The sequence below is a fragment of the Cataglyphis hispanica genome, chromosome 23 (genome assembly GCF_021464435.1).
Source record: "Cataglyphis hispanica isolate Lineage 1 chromosome 23, ULB_Chis1_1.0, whole genome shotgun sequence".
Taxonomy (NCBI): domain Eukaryota; kingdom Metazoa; phylum Arthropoda; class Insecta; order Hymenoptera; family Formicidae; genus Cataglyphis; species Cataglyphis hispanica.
The window spans coordinates 75,944-98,079 of record NC_065976.1 but is presented as its reverse complement, the minus strand read 5'-3'; the positions used below and the strand labels follow the sequence as shown (position 1 = coordinate 98,079).

Below are 22,136 nucleotides of genomic sequence, written 5' to 3'. Positions count from 1 at the left end.
TAAATCACGTAGAAAAGTTAAAGCTTTCCCTTATATAACTGCGCGTGAGTACACGGATATGGTGAGAATGTAAATGCGGATATCGAATATATCATCGGTGTGATTCTATCATCATCATTCCCATAGCTCTCTTCCCCGAGCAAATTTTTATCGGATTTTTATCTCCATTATTCGACGGTTCAGCCACAGGAGTCAAAAAAACAGAGGGTACTGTAATAAAATTCAGCTACCGCGCGAGAGAATTTATGTCATGCTCACGGGCTTTTATATCGTACGGATAAAATTGGCGTACACTCATGTTCCGTACATTTCGCAGCACTTTTGCCATATTTTTCTGTTGCTAAAAGGGAAATCTCGCTTTAAAAGTCTTTCTTCCCTCTTTCATTTTCTGAAAACGTAGACGTACAGGAAACATTTTTCAACTTTATCAAAGCAGATTATCTTTCAAAATCGCGTATCCGTATTTTTTATCTTTCATCTTTTAAAGTGCTCAAAAAGAAGAACTAAAATCATGTAAAGCTTTAAAACTTGCAAGTTTGTGTTTTCACATACTTTTATTATAAAATATATACCTATCTAGGAACATAATAAAAATAAAAATTTGAAAAGTAAAATATATCCGAGAACTAAGAGTGCATTCTGGGATTAAATGAAATTCTATTTTGTGTCAAACAAATGAAAAAAAAAAAAAAAAAAAAAACAGATAATACTTTTTACATTTCGAAGTCAAGGAACAATGATGATTTACGATCAATAAACGGAATAATTGTCACATGGTAACAACGATCTTATTAAATTAAATCTTCAACACCTCTGATATATTATATCAGCGCCATATATTCATTAAACGTACATATATTTCCCTATCTAACTTCATTTTTGCTAATAAAATTAAAAAACTTTGCTAATAAAACTTTAATGTGCAATTTAAGCCGAGTGTTTATTCGATGTCCCCGGTGCGTTCGTTGTCACATTTCCATTTCATGCCAAAACTTATATTTAAACGCGATTGCACTGACTGGTTAATTAGCAGCAACTTTCGTTAACTCAATTTGTTTATATCGCAGATAGGGACTAAAAAGAGACACTGCAATCGCTAATGCAAAACTAATTAACCAGGTTTATCGATGTAGCTCGATCTTAAGCGTTAAATTGTTTTTGCGGACGAAGCAATTAACATGAACTGTCGCGGTAGGCTTTCGAAAATAATTATTTCTTTTTTGCTTTAATTCTCGCCGATAATGAGTATAATGAGTATAAATATATAATCGGTATATGTGGCGTAAAAAAAATCAGCGTGTTATTTTGTTACGCGCTTATGACAAACGATCAACAGTCAAATTGTAGAGCCCGATAAATTTATCTTTCGAGCGACAACTTCCTTTTTGTAAAATATCACACTCTACGCTACGAGAATTTTTCTTCTATCGAATTAATTACTTTCAAAAAGGCATTACTCACTACATAAAAGTTCATAGGTTGACTAAAAATATTTAGCGTATATAATCATCAAGAATTTATAGAAATTCATTCTTAAATAAATTACACTTTTAATGATTATAAATAAATAAAAAAATATAATATTAATTAGTATATATACATATATATCATGATTTGGCGCAAGACACTACCGTGTTTCTTTATACATATGTATATATGTATATATTGCAGTAATTTCTTTAGGATTTTGTTGTCAAACTTCCATTGCTAAAATATTTTTCGAGATACTGCTTCTTCATCAGAAAGGGAGAGAGAGAGAGAGAGAGAGAGAGAGAGAGAGAGAAAGAGAGGGAGAGAGAAATACTTTTTTTTATTTTTCTATTATAATAGTTTGTTTGCACCGACATATAATATATACAATAGGAATAAAGAATAATAATAATAAAGAATAAAATAAAATCAACCATTCTCTTTATGGAACAAAAATCTATTCTTTAAAATCTTTCTTCTTTCTTGTAAAGAGATAAAAATAAAAGAAAATTTCTCTTTTTCCGCGTGTTTTTATCCCGCGTATGCATAAATTATATTATCTAAGATTGCGCAAAAACGAACGTGAAATTACGATTGGGCCATCGAAGTTTGTTGATTTCTGTTAAACTTACTTAATAGATAAGATCAAGAAGTCTAGCAACGAAGCGGATCAAAGATGAGAGAGACGTATAAAGAGTAAATGAGAAAAAAGCAGGAGCATACCGAGGAAAGATAAATAAATAGAAGCGCGGTGCCGCTTGAGTGCCACTTTTCAAGTAGCTACGTATAATTTTAGAACCTCTTTCAAACCAACTTGATTTTATTTTCATTCAGAGCAAAACGACGGCTTCGCGTTTAAATTTGTAAAATGGTAACGAAGCAATATTTGCGCGAAAAAACATAAAACGAAACATAACAACTAGAGCCGCGAAATGTAAAACAGAACAAATAAATTCAGGATCCAAAATTTTAATTGCATAACGACTTTTAAAAATTGCACATCTGATGAAGTAATTACCTTTCTGTAACCAATGTGCAATCAGAGTTATAAAATATAAAGTACAAACAGTACAAATTACATAATTAACACTTGACATTCTTTTTTTTGGCTTTCTTTCTTTTATTTCGTTATTAATATATTGGCTATTTATTTAATAAATTATTAATTATGGTTAATTGTTTAATTATTTATTATGACTTTTAAAAATTATTTAATAAATTACATATTAATGCAAAAAATTGGCGAAAATACAGAAGCCAATTCTACGCCTACATTGACGATATATCGCATATCAATAAATCAGCGTTTGTTATTTTATCGCAGCGATAAGACAATCGATAAAGTTTTGCACATATCATTGCGTTTTCACTAGAAATTGTGAGATCAAATATTGCTAGTTCAGGAAGATGTAATAAACCGCTAAGATGGGTTCTGTTTGATTAATTTTATGGAAATTAATGTCGGAACACGAAGCTCACTATGTTATTTAACCTCATTGCGTTACATTCTTATTCAGCGCATTTGTTGACTTTAATACGAGCATAATAAATACGAATAAAACATATTATGGGATACAAAATATTACATCGGTGTGTTAAAATAGAATAGTATAAAATATAATATCTTTTTATATATAATATTTTTAATATGATAAAATTATTCGTAATAATTTATGTATCTTTTATGAAAAAAAAATATATAATTAAAAAAATTGTTTTATCTTATCAACATTATATTTTAACGTAAAATATATTTTCAAAATTTTTATCGTCATTTCAATTTATGTATATGTTTATACTTTTACATAAGAAAAAATGCGTAAAGACAGATTAATGTAAAATACAAAAAAACACACGAATTAAGTTTTTCAATACCAATCAAATATATGTACAATATAATATACATATATATATATAAATACATATAATATACATATAAACACATTGAAAGAGTAATAATCAGTAATTGGATCAGTAGTTGCAATCATGTGAACAAGTTTATAATGCAAAAAATCAATATATGCGAGTGTGACATAAACAGGAAATCATTATTAGAAGCAATTATCATAATGCAATAGAAGCTGTACTTGTCACATTATAGAAACATGTATTATTATTATTATTATCATCCTCTTACCTTTACGGGTATGCAGAATATGATTAATAAAAGATCAGCTGTGGCCAGACCCCCCAAGAAAACGTTGGTCGGTGTTGCGGGCAACGGTCTGAGTCGTGGACAAAGGGTGGAAGTGATAATAATGACATTTCCTGAAAGAAATTACGAACTTTTGGTCATAAGAATTATATTTCTTGAAACGTTCTGGAAAGACTTTGCGATATTACGGAGCGGTTGAGAAAAAAGTAACAAAAATTTTAAATTCTTAATAAACCTTCCTTGCTGGAATGAAAAGAGAATCGAGTAATATTACGGTTTCATTCAACAACTTACACAATTGTTAGCATAATTAATATAATTAATATCAACCATTTTATTCTATAATTATCTTGCAAGCTTAATTATAACATAGTTTTTTTTGGAAATCAATTATTCCCAACCAATCTTAAATAAACATTTCATCAGAAATAATTTCATATTATATCTCATATAACCTCAGCTCCGTCTCTCATATCGCCTTACAAAGAAAAAAATATATATAATATTATATATTATTATTATAATATAATATAATATATGTTTTTTAACATTTATTATTATTATTATTATTATTGCTATTATATATTTTTTTTTTTAAATTTTACGTGGAAATTTTATAGTAAAAAGAATGTCACAGTTATGATTAATATCGTAGCTTAATACCGAAAAAACTTTAGGCTTATCGGTGTTCAAAAATCTCTTTTGTTCTCTCTCTCTCTCTCTCTCTCTCTCTCTTTCAGAATATAATTATTACAATATTATAAAAATTACAGAAAAGTAAGATATGTTTGCCAATTAATCACGAATCAACAATCCCACTTGCCAAGAAACAATTATTAATTGTTATGCATACGAAATAATTGTCGCGATTCGAAAAATAAGAAATGCAGAAAATGCTGTGTTCGAGTGTCTGAATGATAAAAATTCAAAATATTTTGGAAAAGTTATTTAGAAATGATTTGCATTATATGTAACTTGCACCATAATTATGAACATATAAGAAATTGTAACTATTTACACAGCAACGTTTACACGGTAGCCGTGCGAATTTCTGCGCAAGAAATGAGATTTTGTTGTTTGCAAATATTCCATTTGCACTGTAGGCTAATCCACCTCTAAGAGGTAATAGTCCCGTCTCTTTTATCAAGTTATTTACCATCCCAATTAAAGATTTTGTAGAATTTTTCATTGTAACATGTGTTTTTTTCTATGATCGCATGATATATACGGTAAAACAAAAAATAGACTTTGAGAATAACTTCAAAAAATAACATCTGAGAACAACTAGTGCTATTCGTGAAACTCTCACTCATAATTATGTGGTGTAATTTAATTTAAAGCATAATACATTATATCACAGTTTATATAACAAAATTATGAATTATGAGCGAAATAGCAAAATCTTTTATTTCTCTAAAAATATGTATAATGTCTCATGCTTTAATCATATATTTTCTAAGAAACTTACTGTATAATTAAAATGTTTGCAACATATTTTATTAACATATTAATTCTTTCAAAATAAAATGATAAAAAATAAAAGTGAGATCAATTAATCTCACTAATCGCTTTCTTTCTCGCGTAAAAACCATTTAAAATTAGATAAGCCATACATTTGTTTATAAGCCATACACATAATTATTACTATCTTATTTTAAGAAATAATTAAAAAAATAATGATTTCGCAAAAATCTATATTTAAGTATATCACAATTTGCTTCATAATTATTAATAAATTTAACATTTAATTTAATTCTAAAAGAATAAATAAAATGAGCTATATATATATATATATATATATATATATATATATATATATATATATATTTAATAATATTTTTTTTTCATCATATAAATAATTTCACACACCATACATGAACACACACACACACACACACACACACACACACACACACACACACACACACACACACACACACACACACACACACACACACACACACACACACACACACACACACACACACACACACACACACACACACACAAATCTAAATTGGTTATATCACAAAATGTCTGAAAAGTTATAAGTTTTAAATTATGTCTCGTGTTATAAGTTATAAAATTTGTGATAGCATATTGTTCTATGTATAGAAAGTATTTCGGATTATATTATATTATATTATTATATACTATATTATATCGTATAGTTTACTGTGTAAATTGCAATTATGTCAATTTATCTTTTCATTTAAAAAGCGTATTAGATACTCTCGGAAATAATTAATTTATTATCTTACTCTCGCATACATATAAACAGATTTGTTTGTACACTCACCGACTAGTCCGAGGATGAAAGTCAAGCTGTAGACCACTAGCACAGGCGCCAATTCTGCCCATTCGAAGTGACTGAAGGAATCATTGATGTCGTAATCGGGAAAATCTGTTGCGTTGGTGTCGTTAGCTACGACATCGTCTATTAATTCCTCGATAGCCGACATCATCGAATGATTATTGAGCATGGTCGAAAATTAAGATCGTCAAATATTTGCTCGTTATCATCATGGCACCACCTCGCGCCTTACTAAGATTATCACATTTTCAAAGACGGAAAATAAAATAGGCATACAAAAGCAAACCATAACCGGACGAGGATCAACTAAACAAAATCTACTTTTAATATTTAAATTTATGTTTGTCATCACATTTTACACGATATTGCGATGTAACTTTTAATTTTTAAAACAAAAAATTTAAAAAAAAAAACGTAAAACACGTCGGAATTGTAAGACTATCCAACCGAGAATAAGATATGAGGCAACTCTACGACTTACGCACGACGGAACTTTTTGTTTCTGTTCAGGTACAAATTGTTCCGCTTGAGTTACTTCCTTCTCATCCTAACGCGATTTGTCGTCTGGAAAAATAGAAGAGAAAATGTCAATTCAATAAACATGATTTTTTATTTCGATTTTATTAAGCACGCTTGTATAAATGTATTTTTGTCAGCAAGCATTCTTTCACTTCTTAACAATCAAAATTTTATTTTCAGAGATAATTCTTTAAAGAAGATGATTCTACACATCAAGCAAAAGAATAGATATAAAAAGTCATTTAATAATATCGTTAAAATATTAATTAAAAATTATATAAATAAACAAATTTAATGTTTTGTATGTTTCTGTTGAATAATAATAACAAATTTTAAAAATAAAAAAATTTATGGAAATAGATTAGTGTAATTGTCATTATGTATAACAAAATATAATTTTTATATTTACGAGTGTGCTGAGAGAATTTTAGATATTTTTACATATACATTTTAAATAATGCGATCAATAAAGATCGGCAACAATTTTCTCGGGAAACGAAATTACTCGCCCACGGGTGTGACCCTTGATAAACCGTCTGTTTAATGAAACTTCAGCTTCAGCTCGACATATCCGGGAGCGCTTAAAGGCTAACAATAAGACCCTGGCTTTGTTTTACGCATTCAATTGTCTTACACACTTATCATACACAAACGGATTAATAATCTTAAAACCAAAATCTATAATCGTAAAGATTCAAATCATATACAATAATTATCATTCATCTTAAAAAAAAAAAAAAAACTCCGTTTTTGTGGCATTTAATTCAATTTTTGTGCCGTCTGTGTGAGAAAACGCAGCAATTAAAAAAAATTATTTTTTTAAAATTACTCATTTTATAATTCATAACACAAGAACACAATACCAAATTTTTAAATACTGCAATACTGTATTTTTATTCGCACACATAAATACATTCGGGAAAGTACAAAGACAGAAGTGTTACCTATGGAATAAAATCAGTTTATGAAATATATATACTCTCGAGTGAAGTCCTAATAAATATTTCATTTTACTTTGCCCATTGCATCGTGTCGATTCCTTTGAATGAAATTATTCGTGTACTTTAAATACATAGCTTCGTACATAGTTTCGTACGTAATACATAATTCATCGAACACGCAATTCATATGGTTCAATTAATATGGTTTTCCTAACATATCTCTAATTCATTGTGGTTAACATCGTGCAACATCATGCAAAATAGCTTACTCGCTTACAAAACAGTTTACACTCACAAACTCTATCAAATTGAAAATAATTATGTATTACGATTGCTGCGGAAAGCCAGTAACAAACAGCGTCTATTGCAGTAATAAAATTAAATAGCACTAATACTACTTATTATTAATTGTTACGTAAATGCATGCATAAAATTTCACATATTGCAAAGTAATAATTTTTTTTGTAACATAAAATTTTTGTTTTATATTTATAGCCATTGAATTTTCATATTTAAATAAATGCATGATATATACGTATACGCTTTATACTTGTAATCTTTAGCATTTTAAAATATATATACATACATATATATATATATATATATATATATATATAAATATATAAATATATATATATATTTATATATTTTCTTATAGATTATAAATAAAAATAACATGTCTTTCTGTACACTATTCTTGGTAGGCCTGTATAATTTTTGTAATCATATATATAATTATTTAAAAAAAATTAAAAATTAATTTTTTATATGTTTAATTTTACGACTTAGAATTTTTAATTTTTATAATCTTTACTGAAAATAATTATTTAATATTTATCAGATGATAAATAATCACAAAAGATTAAAATTCTAATATAGAATAAAAAGAAAAATTTATTTCTTTATTTTTTATAGACAGAAAAATAGATAAACACTTTTAAAATTAAAACAATAAATAGCTAGCGTTACTTTAAGATTCTCATTCGACATTCTCGAAGATAGCTGGCATATCCGGTGAGACTCCGGGAATTCCATTTCCGACGGAGAAAATCGAATTATCAAATGCAGCGATACTGCAATCCTGGATCGCAAATGCATCGTGTCAGTAATATATTTCCCAAGTGAGTGTTATTATGCGAAAGAAACACATCACCCGAATCACGACATAGTACACTGCGGTCATCTTGCAGTTTTTCAATTTAAGTTTAATGAAACTCGCTAATGATGAAAAAAAACACCCTCCTTTTTATGTATAAAATAAACACCATATATATATATATATATATATATATATATATATATATATATATATATATATATATATATATATATATATGTATACATATATAAATGAAATTTTTTATAATTTATAACACACACACGCGCGCGTGCGTCTCTCTCTCTCTCTCTCTCTCTCTCTCTCTCTCTCTTTCTCTCTCTCTCATAAATATATTTATGCATAAGATACTCTCCGATTATGTTTTTTGAAGATAAAAATCAAAATTCATTATCACGTGGCTGGGCAACAGTTGTGAATTGTCCGCGCGTCGAACGCTATGATATTTTGTTCGTGTCACCGTTGCCTAAAATTGAATATGACATGCAAGAGAAAATAGCTTCGCAAACACTCGTACGTCAACAATCTGCAAAAGTTAAAACATTTTCGAATTTAGACAATTAATATTTCGACATCAACGAATATTGTGAGCCAGTACCGATATTAACTATTTTTGAAAATTAATTCTATCTGTATATATAAAATTGTCTTGCATAATAGCGATTGTAAAAGCTTTTTTCGTCAAACACAATCATGATCAAATTGATTTTTGTCAAATGTTCGTATTTTAAATATTTCATCATGCATCGACATTAACAATAAAGATTTGATTTCCTAATTTATTTCGATATTAATGGAATATTTATTGTACGCGCGACAGTTTTTAAAAAATAACAACTTTATAAAATTGTATTTAGTACAATAAAAAGCGTGAAATGTGAATGTCATAATTTTTTAATATTTACATCAGCATTGCATATATGAGAAATTAATGTCTATACCTGTCTATACTTGAAAAAAATACAGTAAAACCAGAAATGCGACGCTAAATATAAGTGAAAGTATAGATTTTAAAGCTGTTTACAGCAATAAATTATTTCAATAAAATATGTTAAAATTACAGATAAACTTCAATAAGTTTGTTTATTTAATGAAGTGTTTGGAGCTTAATGAAGTTCCAAATAATCCGCTCTTGAATAATTCGCTTCGATTTTTTGTCTTTGATCTACATTTCCAAAAATTATACATATTTCATATATTTTTCTTTCGCAAAATTGCTCACATAAGAACAAACTTTGATAATGATTAATAACTATAAAAAATAAAGTTATTAAATATAGATTAATGTACAGTAAATCGGAAAAAATGATCGACAAAAAAAGCAGGAAAATCGTAATGGTACACAATTGAGAAAGCGTCGCCATAATTAGCAAAACTTTGTAATATAATCAGAAAAGCGTTAATAAAAATCCTGCGAGAATTCCGTTAGTAAAGGTGCTACATGTCCGTTCCGATCAATGATTCTAATCTGCTGATAATGCTGATAGAGTCTCTACGTGAGAGTCACTCAAAATGATCAAACGCGTTATTAGCAGAACCTGTATTTATCCTTTGCTTTAAAAAAAAATGCATATAATTTTTATATGTAAAATCAATTTCATAAAATATATTATATCCAATACAGAGAGAATAAAAAAAATATATCTTTTTACAAAGATATTTATATTAATTCTTTCTCAACAGATTCAGTTACTTGTTACTTTCTTGCTGTTTATTTGTAATATTTTATATACATTACAACTTTTTCGTTCTTCTCAAAAGTGTCATATTTTTAATTATAATTTTCTTATTGAGTCACCAAGAAAAGTTTGAGAAAATGAAAGTTAAGTTAAAGAAACATTTAACATTTTTTTGTTATTAATTCTTTGCGTAATCATATTTATGCATCTATATCTAATTGTATCGAAGCTCTAATTTTAATTCTTTTATTCCTATATATATATATATATATATATGTATACTTTTCTTATATTATAATTTTCAAATCATACTTTCCTTTTTTAAGCTTCCCTAACAATATAGAGCACAAATATAATCAATATTCCGCACAAATTGATATTTTGCTCGCGATAATGATGGTTGTCATAGTTAATTAATTATACGTTAATCCTTACCAGCTAGCACATTGTTTATCAACGTAAAGCGTTTTAATTTAAAGCTGTCAACAGCACGCAGTAAACAATCGGGGAGAAAATTTTTTGATTATCTCTGTAATATTATATGAAATTTGTTTCGTGGAAAAATTGTATGAGTTTTTTTCAGACAAAAATTAGATATATGCACGTGTTCACATTTATTTGTGCAAAGATTCGAGCGAACAGTAAGTTCGGCTCTCGTATTACATCTCGCCCTTCCCGTAATTTCACCCGCCGACAGACTAGACGTTATTTTGGCCATCGAGTTGATTTTTGTCATCTAGCGACCGGTCCTCCAAGCCAGCTGGCAATAGGCCCACGCCCCGTTTTATCCTTTTTCGCCACATGCAGCAGCGTAAGCTAAATGGACACACGTGAAAGCCGACACTTTATTTTTGTATGGTTATACGCATTCGTCGATCGTCGAGCGGCTATTTATTCCAAATTTAACAGATGTACAAGACAGCGCGTGATCTCCTAGCGTTTTTGCATATAGCTGAGAGACAAAGCCTAACGTTCGTTATATGAGTATGCCGGTTCTGCGAATTACATGTATGTAATTAAAAAAAAAAAAAAATTTTACGATCAGTTTGAATATTGAAATTGAATAATACAATTTTAAGGTTTGCAACTTTCTTATTAAAGCAAGTCTAATATTATCTAAAGTAATGTCGAATCCTACGAAATCTCGCCGCATAAATTTGAAATACACGAACAATTTCAAGAGTACAAACTACAAGATCAATCTTTTTACTAGTAAAAAAAAATATCGCATATATTTATAATTTTCAAACTACAAAGTGTATTATAACTTTGTTTTTACATTTCCAAAAATAGAAAAAACAAATTTGTTACGCAAGTATGATAATTCCAATGTAAAATAAATTTATGCCAAAGTGTTTTAGTCTGTTATTTTATTTATAATGAAACTCGCAACATCAACATTGAATCTAAATAAGATAATATGTAATACCATTTATTTTTTGTGTCTGCTCTTGTTGAACAAATAAAAACGAACATTATATTATAACAAAGCCTTATAAAGAAAAAGAATATAAAATTTCTTAAAACTAGAATTACGACTATAATTTTGATTTATGATTAATCGCCATCGATACAAAGTTAAGCGTAATTTAAAAACTGCAGAAAAAAAAATTTATGTGCAGGATAATTTATATTTTTGTTAACGGCATCAATTTAACGGTATAATATTTCAGTTTTATTTTTTATTCTCATTCGAGCTGCAATTTATATCGCAGAAGAGAGAGATCGTTATCTAGTAGTGACGAAAGCTTTGCTTATTTTCATTTAATTGTTATTCGCTAGGCACGAGATAGTTCTGGTAACGCTGATAGTGTCATGATTTATGCCCTAAAGCAAGTAGCACATGTCAAGTATAAATTTGTATTTGTAGGACGAGTGTGAAAAAACGGCACCGTAAGCTCGTGCGCGAGTATTCGTTTACGAAGACAATTGATTCATGTTTCGACAACGAGAAAGAGAAGAAAATGTTTGAACAGCTACTTTCGCAAAATGCGAATTATATTGTCTCGAGAAGAGCGTGAAGAAGACGTGAGAAAATGTAGAGAATAGTATGTACCTAGAACATAAAAATACTAAAAATAATAACTCTGCCAATTTAATATTTAACATTTTCCATAATTCGATAACTAAATGAAATATCGAAGTTCGGTTTTTTGAGTTTGAATAACAGTTTTTTTTTGAAAAGATTGACAGTATGTAAACGTCTATTAATATACATTTTTTAAATTAAAAAGAAACACAATATATATTTTATTTTTCTAAAATTACATGAAAATTATTAATATAAATGCAATATTATACGATATTATCTGATATTTCCAAATTTAAAATAGCTGTATAACAAAAAAAAAAAAAAGAGAAAAAAAGATCGATAAAATGCATTATAGTATATCTCTTCTCTCTCTTCAAATATAATTTAAATTCTGCATCCAACGACCCTCATGCATGCGCAACAAAATCCCGGAGAATAACGTGAGATAATATTAATATCAATTTCCAGAAAAGATCAGCTTGTCCTTTATTACAAAATCGAGAATGACGCGCTAGAGAATAAACTTTATTTGTTCTAATTTCGCTTACTGCTAAGCTTACCGACTGTATCGCACCTATATGCACTGTTACAACAAGTTGATTTATATCTGTAAGCAAATGTCCCTCCCCTTTTAAACTCATATATCCTTCTATTTATGGGACGTGCATGATACTTTTCTCGACATCGTCACATGCTTTTCTCTGTTCGCCAAACGAAAAAAAAATAAAAACAGTCTTTCAAAAATGAAGAAAAGCTCGCGATAGATATTTCAGATAGTCCGCGCTAAAATAGATGTAAATTGAAAAGAGAATTGACAGAACAATTTATTCGATGAAGATAATTAAAAATTAAATATTTAACTCATAATATGTAACTAACAAAAATTTTTGATCGAGAGAAAAGATATTCTATTACTTGCTATATTTTTGGATTCTGAAGCTTTTCTGCAATTTGCTATAATTGCTTATTATTAATATTATATTGCATAATATAAGTGATAATTTTGATTGATAAACGTTGCGTATTTTCTTAACATAAAGAGGTTTAAAGTCTTAACTATAATTGAACAATTATTTACAAGACAAACTAATTTCATCTCACATCTCATCACATTCAAAGTTAAACGTTATATTTTTTTGTTTACTTCTTACTGTAATTTTTCCTAATACTAATAATATTTTTTTCACAATTTATTTACAATAAAGAGTAGTTTGTATATATAAATTACTTGATTCTAAATATAACTTTTTGTCATTTAGATTTTTCAAAACAAGCTATCTTCATTAATGTTAAAATAGTGACATAATACAGATTCTAATAGATTTTAAACTTCTCATATAAATATGATTATATAATATAAAATTGTGAAAATATATACATAAAGTTAGAAAAAATTATTAATTGGAAAGACAAAAAAATCATTCATATAATCAATCATATAAAAAGATATCATTAATATGTTTCCTATAAGGAAAATGTGAAGATTTTTTTATTATTAAGTAGATTGTAAGCAGTACTTTTATAAAATAACATAATCAATAAATATTATATAAAACAAAGTAATAACAAAATATTAATATTACAAATGCATTATTGATTATTAAAGCAGAAAAATATTTTTATAATAATAGAATTTCTATCAGCGACTCGGCAGTAGAGTAAAAGCGAACATTATTATGATTTGTTGTCTCTAGTAACGATGTACTTCAGCCGCGTATAATATCCTACGTTGTCGTTAGTTTGTAAACTTTTATGTTTTTTTCCAGAGAAAATGGCAGTCCCATGACTGATAGTCTTTGTGAGAGGGAGATGCTACTCTAGGAAATATAATATTATAAATTATAAATGATAAAGAAATGAGCGGAATAAAATCGATATCGGAAATAATTTCTCAAAAAAATCGCTTTCTCTATATGTTTCGTTTTATGTCACTATTCAATAATTTTAAATTAATAATTTATTAAAATATTGTTCTATAATACAAAATACAAACGCTTGAGAGTTAATAAATCAATTTCAAAATAAAATTAATAAAATAATCCACATTTAAACAAGAACAAGAAATTTTATAAATACGAAATACAAAATTATGAAATAGGAACGGTTTGATATCGCATGTATATTTTATATAATTTTTATGAGAAAGTTTATACAAATTATTAATAAGCATAATATGTGAGATAAAATTTCTAAATCACTTTTATTATGTATAATATATATAAACAAATAAAAATTTTTATTTTTTAAAATAGAAAAAGAATTAAATAATTAGTTTTAAAGAGAAAGAAATGAAGAAACAATATATATAAATATATATGTGTATAAACACTATATTGTCAACTAAGATGCAACGTTTAGTAGTGCCATTTTGTGGCTATAACCGAATGAGGTGCTTAGAGAGTTATTTTTGATTTCCGCGCCACGACTCGACGTTCTCGAGCAAACGTAGTTTATCGTAATATGCGGAGAATTCGTGACAAAATAAATATTATTAACTACTTAATCCAATCTCTCTCTCTCTCTCTCTCTCTCTCTCTCTCTCTCTAAAAAATGTATTAAAAGTTTTTAATACAGTTAAATTCGAAAATTTAAATCAATTAGTTGAAATAAAAATAAAAGTACATAAAAGTAGTACAGAGGAAGAAATAATGAAACTTGTGACAACAGTAATAAAGATAAAAAAATATGTGTGCCACACATTAAAGTTATAAGTCGTTAGAGAACAGAATATTTCCTAGCGAATGAAGAGAAGCAATAGTGCTTCCAATGTCTATAAAGTGCGACAAATGATTAAAATAGAAGAATTTAGATCAATAAATAAATTGCAGATTTATAAAAAGATACTAGAGATAATATAAGAACATATTTAGTGAAGTGTCTGGAGAATAATAATCTAATAGAAGAGTGTCAATCAGATTATCTATTTAATCTATTAATAATAAATCAGTTTAAACTATTTTCATATTTAGTTTTTACCTCAATTTCATTTTTCATTGAACTATCTATAGATAAAAAAAATCCTCGAATGATCGATAAAATTAGAAGAAAAACAAAGAATATAAAAAATTAAGATGATATAAAAAGCATGCAAATTTTTTTCGAATCTAAGCAACTATAATGTACTGCATTTTATTAAATGATCAATGGATGAAACGAACCGACTATTAAAACGAACGGAAGGAGCAACAATGAAGCTGCAAGTTAGATAAGAGCTTTGAAATTATCTCTGATAGAAACGTTTCAAGTTTACGAAGCGAATCTAACGCTCGAATTTCGAAACTAAACAGACGGTTAAGTAGCAGGGTACTTTCAACGTTTGATGTTCACTATTCTTGATGAATAGAGTCTAATTCTCTCGATTGTCGAAACATGGTTAATCATTTGAGATTGTTTAAATTGCACTGTTTAACTCTTTATAAGATACAAAAATATTTCTAAACTTAATATTTATCATTAAATGTATGAATTTTTACTCATTAGCGTTTAAAGCCAAAATTCTTAATTGTTAAATATAAAAAATTAATAATTAATATTTTTGGTTATAGAAGTGAAAAAATGAAATTAAATGGGAAAAGAAATGTTTATAAAAGCATAAAGCATAAATATACTTTATATGTTTTCGTACGTAGAATTCACAAATTTTCTCTTGAAAATCTTTTGATATATTTTATCCTATTTATTTCAATAAATAACAAGAGAATCTTGGTGCCATTTTTCAATTACGATCTATTATTTTCCGTTAGAGTGTCCTCGAATTCAGATTTCACGACTCGCGCACAATATATATACATATATATATATATATAATCTTTACATCATAATGCGTTTGATTCAATACGAGATAAACGCGAAATATACGAAGCGAGAATATATATACTTGCTATTAATTTGCGAGTACAAGTTTCGGAAAAAAATAAATCATTAGGCTAGCCAAGAAATCTAAACAAATAATCATGTCGAAAAAGATGAACGAACAAAAATCTGTTTGACGGCATTGTTTGTGCAACAACACAAAATACCTATTAAATCTACCGTTGAAGAAGCATTATTCTTTTTTTTTTTATTAGGAGTATTAATTTTGTATTTTAATTTGCAACACAATGTGTACGAGAAATACTTGTAAAATTTTTATTAGAGATAATATTTAATACACGCGCGGTAATTATAATGTAAATATTAATATTATAATATAATATAATATAAATATTTTGAATAAAACAACTCCTTAATCAAAAAAGTATATTCATAATAAAAGAGCTTACATAAGTAATGTATCAAAGAAAATATGAGAGAGAGAGAGAGAGAGAGAGAGAGAGAGAGAGAGAGAGATTTAATTCGTAATCTTCGCAATACATTCATAATAATGAGTAGATGTATTAAATTCGATAAGAAAAAAACTTGAGATAAGTATATTTCAACTAATTATAAGTCTCTTTTTCTATTATGGCAAATTATGAGAGCATATATATTTGTAAATTGAATGTCGATCGTTGAAAGGATAAAAGTAAGCTTTAAGAGAATCAACAGGTATGCACGATATTGAAGATTAAAGTAAAAAGTATAATACAATAAAACATGGCATTCATCATGAAGAAATTATAACGTTAAAAATGCCTGGAATAAAGAGTGAATCAATGCATACATTATCATTATATATTGTGACACTTTAATATAACAAAAATTATAGAAGCTGTTATTATCTGTTTCCGTAAATGTTTTATTCATTAGGAAAACAAACGCATTATATATATATATGTATAACTTCTTAAGGAAACATACACAAGCATACAATCACTAACGCGAGATTTAACAAGATGCATAAATAATAAATAATATTGAAAAAATCAGCTCAAATTCACGCATAAATTACACTCAATTATAGGTAAATCTAAACAAATTTAGCATACCTTCACTTCCCGATAAGTATCTTTGTCGATACAATGGCACAATATTGTTGCACGTAATATTATACTGTCTATCTCACGCGGAAACAGATCGCACATCCGACTAATCGTCGTTCGACGAATTCGGCTTTGGTTTAAACGCAATTCACGTCTCGCGAAGCATACATTCGTTCCATTGCCATCGTCGCGCCGTATCGTCCGACTGTCGGACTTTTAAGGGAAAGCATAATTTCGATGGCGCTAAAGAGTCATCACTTCCATACTTCGCACGCGTCGCAAGAAAATGAGCCGACCGAACGTGTTCGGCACCCGGGGGACTCGGGACTCGGGACACGACTCATCTACGCGCCGATTGCAAACTGGAGACGTAACGCGCCTCGCGAACGACGAACTGCCCGCCACTACCCGAGCGCTGACGGACGCGTCCGAAAATGAACGACGAATCATTACGAAAAATCGCCGGTGCAATCAATTTTGCGCAACTCTGAGAATATATATATATATATATATATATATTACTGTTATATGAAATATCTATTATTCAGATCAAAATCATTCAAAGTGATTGTCGCGAAAAGGATAATGCGACGATAAATTAATAATAATACGATTTACGTATATGATATACACATGCATACCTGGCAATAATCATGCGCATACTTTGATCCAGCCTCTCAAAGATCCACCCTAAAGTGGATCATCGACACCGAAATCGCGATATCGATGTGTAATAATAATTCTATGCGATGTTCGATGCACTACGACACTTGACGAAGAACACATGCGATAACTCGTCACTTTTAAATAGACAGAGTAATAATATCGTGAAATGTACACCGAGCCACACTAATTGTAAGCGATTCGCCAAACGTGCGAATCACCTCGATGAGTTTCAAAAAACAATATTGCCAACTCTCGAAATTCAAAATGAGAAAAGTATGTAGCGTACTAATCGCAATTGTTATTGCGATATTAGTAATTGTGTAATTGTTATTTGAACGTAGAAATCTAGGCAAACTAATAATTAATCTAATTGTAATAATAATTGTATTAATACAAAACTTTTCAATATATTAAAAATAATATTAAAAAGAGAAAAAGATATATATATATATATCTCTTTTCCTCTTTCTCTTTATTTTTCTTCTCAAATGTTTGAAGTGACACAGCAATGAAACGAGATAAGAAAGGAACAAAAAATGTACATATATAAAAAGATAATTCTCGAAGTGTGTCTTATGCAAACAATGTGTGTTTTATTTTAATTTTTTTATAAACATAGTTCTCATAGCTCTTATCTTATTTTACTAGTATATCAACGAGTTATTAATATTAGTTGCAACATAATGGACACTTGAAATACTTTTTTCTCTTTATATATTGATCGCGCATTACTCATCCAATTAATTGCATAATCATCGTCGTGTTGATAATTTAATAAACATTTAATGTGTTTTAGCAGGAATTTATTACCTCCGTTTTTCACTTATGACTTGTGTACTTATGTGCGCTTTGGTTTCTTCCCGCCTTTAGCCATTAAGAGGACACTAGTGCACGGTGCAATTTTTCAAGCAGAGTGAATCGCCGATCACTTGTTAGATGGTGCAGCGAGTGGCGCGAGTGGCGCGACCGCTAGGCTGCCGACAGTCAAAAATGGCCGGAGCCAGCGACTGGTTTAGCATCGGGAGCACGGTGCTTTGTAAAACCTGCCACGAGCAGGAGATAGAAGGAGAGGTGCTGGCATTCGATCCACAGACCAAAATGCTGATACTAAGTATCCTTTTAATGAAAACGGTGACCGATATTCGACGACATCGCCGATGTCGCGCGTCCATGCCCACGCTGTGTAGAGACGCATAGTGTAAATAACGAATAACGACGGCGTCGAGATCGAGGTGTTCGACGCCGTCGAATTTGCTGCACCGGAATATCAACGTTCGACGTTTCTCGCGATCCGACTCTTTCCTCGCATTCTCCTCCTCTGCCATCCGGGCTATCGTGAATCCTGGACACTCGGGATAACTCGGTGGTGAGTCAGGTTAGTTTCGTCATCCATCATCAACCATGCGTCGACCTTCCTACTTTGGTGCACATTCGTTTTATTATCGGCCGTATTCGCGTATCTTGTCGTCATAGTTGTCGTGTCAGTGACATCGCACAAATTTCATTCCATCTCAAAAATACATGGCCACAATTGCAGTTTTCACGATTTTTCTTTTTTTTTTTCTTCTTTTCGTTGATTGCACAGATTTATATCTTGTCAATGATGACTTTGATTGACAGTAGAGTACAGTTTGAACGATATAAGCAGTTGCATTGATTCTTCAACACTTATAATGTAATATTAATTGACATTAAGAGAGATTCCAGTGTCATTAAATGTCTTAATAAATACTGCAGTAATCTTCTATGAAAAATAAATTTGTAGACCTTGAATTCCATGAGACTTGTTGCAGTGGAAAAATATTTTATGAATACTATGTATACAGTTAAAGTTTATCATGGACTACGTTATGGATTATGTTATGACTTAGGAATTTGGAAAATATAGATTAACAATTGATGTCATTTTATTTACTAAGAAACTTCCTTTTCAAAATTTACAAGCTTTCCTGCAATCTGCTATATTTTTATTTTAACATTATTAAACATACAAATATCTAAGATGTCATTATATAAACATAATAACATTTATGTATTATGTTCCACGAAAGAAGATTATTCCTTAACACTAAAACTTTCTAGAATGTCCATCGTCGAGTGGTAGACCCTCGTTAAACGATGTACACATAGTAAATTTATCTCTCGTATCTAATGTTCAAGTAATACGAGAAGTTAGTCCTACTACCAGCGAACCACCACAGAGCCTTAATTTACAAAGGCTAAATACAAGAGTTCGTAATCAGGTTGAAGAGAAGAAGAGACTGGTAATGGCTCTGCAGGCCGGAGTATCTCCAGAGGGACAGAAACTCTTTATTGCTATTTCAAAGACTATTCAAGATATTACGTGGAATGGAGCTAATATTGTTGTATTTAACAATGTCACTATTAGGCCACCGTACAAAGTGGATAATGTGCATGGAAACACAGAATCTGGAGCATATAGACATGTAAAAAAAGTGGTACGTAAATACAAACAATGCTAAATTCTAATAAGCAAGATGTGCTAATACTAATATGTACACTTCTTAATTACTGTAAATTCTTTCATCAATACGTAACATTTCTCAAATAATAAGCCAAGATTTTAGAGTAAAAAAAAGAAAAAAAAATCAATCCTTACAAAAATATTAGCTTTTCAACAAAGATCTCTCTAAAAAGAACAAATATCTTAAAAATATTTTTTATCCATTTTGTTGCTAAATTTATACAAAGAAAATTATTAAATAAAAAATATAAAACAGCAAAGGTTATTTCCGATCTATTTTACATTCGTGTATTTTATTTTATTGCCACTGCAGGTTGAGAAACATATTAAAGATACTGCTCAAGCGCAGCAACAACGGGAACAACAGCAACAGAAAGGCGGCGAACTGCAATAAAAATCCTCCAAAAAGGCACTACACCACCAAGATCGTTAAAGAAACTTTTCAAGCAGTCCCAATGTTTGATGAGAAATAGAAAGAATTAACGGGATACTAAATACACAAAGCAGCCTGACGACAAAGCAACATAGATAAATCTAGATCGCGGAAAATCGACATCTTCGAGCGACCTCCAGTCGTTTGTTGAATGGAAAAACGGACAAATGAAGTGCAAATTCAAAGAAAAAAATTTCACACATTCTTAATCCGAGCATTGTTAACAGTATCGCATGTGCAGCATTTTATAAATACAATCAGACGTATTATTCGTAATTATTAGTCACCAGCCTAAAAAAAAATCTACAAAAGCGAATAGATCGACTGATTCAAGTAACTACCGCATATTTGTTAAGTACTACTGATACTACATTCGTATGTATATCAATATACCGGAATGTGCTGTAGTTCAAATATTTAATTCAAATACGTTTTACATCGGGTTATTGTTTGTTGACATTAAGCATGAAACGTATTTTAGCATGAATTGGATTCTTCTTTTTAAACGCGAATCCGCGCATTTGTAAGGTAATTATATTATTTAAGCCCGTATGAAACGGCTCGAGCATTTGCAAATAGCATCAAACTCCCAAAGGCAACACAAATCGCAAATAAAGTAAGATAAAATGCACAGTTAATCAACATCTCGCGAACGCTCTGCTCAATTACGTAATTTTGTCAATAATAAATTGTGATTTATCATCATGATCAAATATTACGATAACTGCTTTGCAACTTTTTCATCTTTTTTATCATTAAATAAAAAAGGTATAAAATTATGCAGTTTTGTTAAATATGTACGTTAAGAACTGAACGTACGAAAGCGAGTTTCTATTTATTATTTCCGAATGTCTTGCGATACATTTTTCTGCTTTGTATTTACGATAGAAAATAGATTTTCTAACGGGATACCAATAATTTTAATCGAGTCAGCAACCGTGCTTTTTATCCTAGTTTTGCGAATCAAGATGCGTAGGATCAATTTAAATAAGTCTATTTTGAAATTTGCTTTTTGTGCCTGATTCATGAACAATTTCACACTTCCCCCTCACATAACGAATCTTTCGAAAATCTTTCAATCAATCAAGAAAAATATTACGATTCATCATGTACGCACGTGACGGCTTAAAGCATCGTCAAATATGTGCTAATCTTTTATGTTTCTTGCGCAAACCGAGTTGTAAGAACGTAATTTTAAAAAGTCAGGGCTTCGACTTATGCAAGATTTATCTGCGAGATCTAACATCGACCTCGTCGAAAAATCGAGTACATCTCGTACCCTTTTTAACTCCATTCTGAATGAAGCGATGAGAATAATTAAGAAGAACAAGTGTGCGCGAGGGAGATTGTAAGAAGAGAGTTACATGAAGAGACAAAAATAAATGTAATATAAATTCTGTACTTGTGGTACTATATGGGTGTAT

At 29.3% G+C, this 22,136-nt stretch overlaps 2 protein-coding genes across 7 annotated transcripts in view; one reads left to right on the top strand and one right to left on the bottom strand.

Moving 5' to 3' along the window:
- LOC126857938 (QRFP-like peptide receptor) overlaps nt 1-17,502 on the bottom strand; it is a 62,057-nt gene extending 44,555 nt beyond the window's left edge. For 4 of the 6 annotated variants that reach the window (XM_050607856.1, XM_050607859.1, XM_050607857.1 and 1 more), the window contains exons 1-3: nt 17,135-17,502; nt 5,925-6,503; nt 3,608-3,738 (exon numbers count right to left, since the gene is read on the bottom strand). In XM_050607856.1, the coding sequence (XP_050463813.1) occupies nt 3,608-3,738; nt 5,925-6,108 (315 nt within the window). In that variant the 5' untranslated portion in view covers nt 6,109-6,503; nt 17,135-17,502. The remainder of the gene's footprint in view (nt 1-3,607; nt 3,739-5,924; nt 6,504-17,134) is intronic. The other 2 variants (XR_007688567.1, XR_007688568.1) reach the window with 2 other exon arrangements.
- A 1,249-nt stretch (nt 17,503-18,751) lies between these two features.
- LOC126857964 (protein LSM12-like) lies at nt 18,752-22,113 on the top strand. The gene is made up of 3 exons (XM_050607911.1): nt 18,752-18,905; nt 19,877-20,253; nt 20,593-22,113. Exons 1-3 carry the CDS (start codon nt 18,785-18,787, stop codon nt 20,671-20,673), a joined length of 579 nt encoding a protein of 192 aa, XP_050463868.1. The 5' UTR covers nt 18,752-18,784; the 3' UTR covers nt 20,674-22,113.
- Nucleotides 22,114-22,136: the final 23 nt, after the last annotated feature.

Bases quoted from the DNA above. Each gene is read 5' to 3' on its own strand.
- LOC126857964 (XM_050607911.1), top strand. From the start codon at position 18,785: ATGGCCGGAGCCAGCGACTGGTTTAGCATCGGGAGCACGGTGCTTTGT. The intron at 18,906-19,876 runs GTATCCTTTTAA...AAAACTTTCTAG, and splicing joins GACCAAAATGCTGATACTAA to AATGTCCATCGTCGAGTGGT. The intron at 20,254-20,592 runs GTACGTAAATAC...TTGCCACTGCAG, and splicing joins ATAGACATGTAAAAAAAGTG to GTTGAGAAACATATTAAAGA.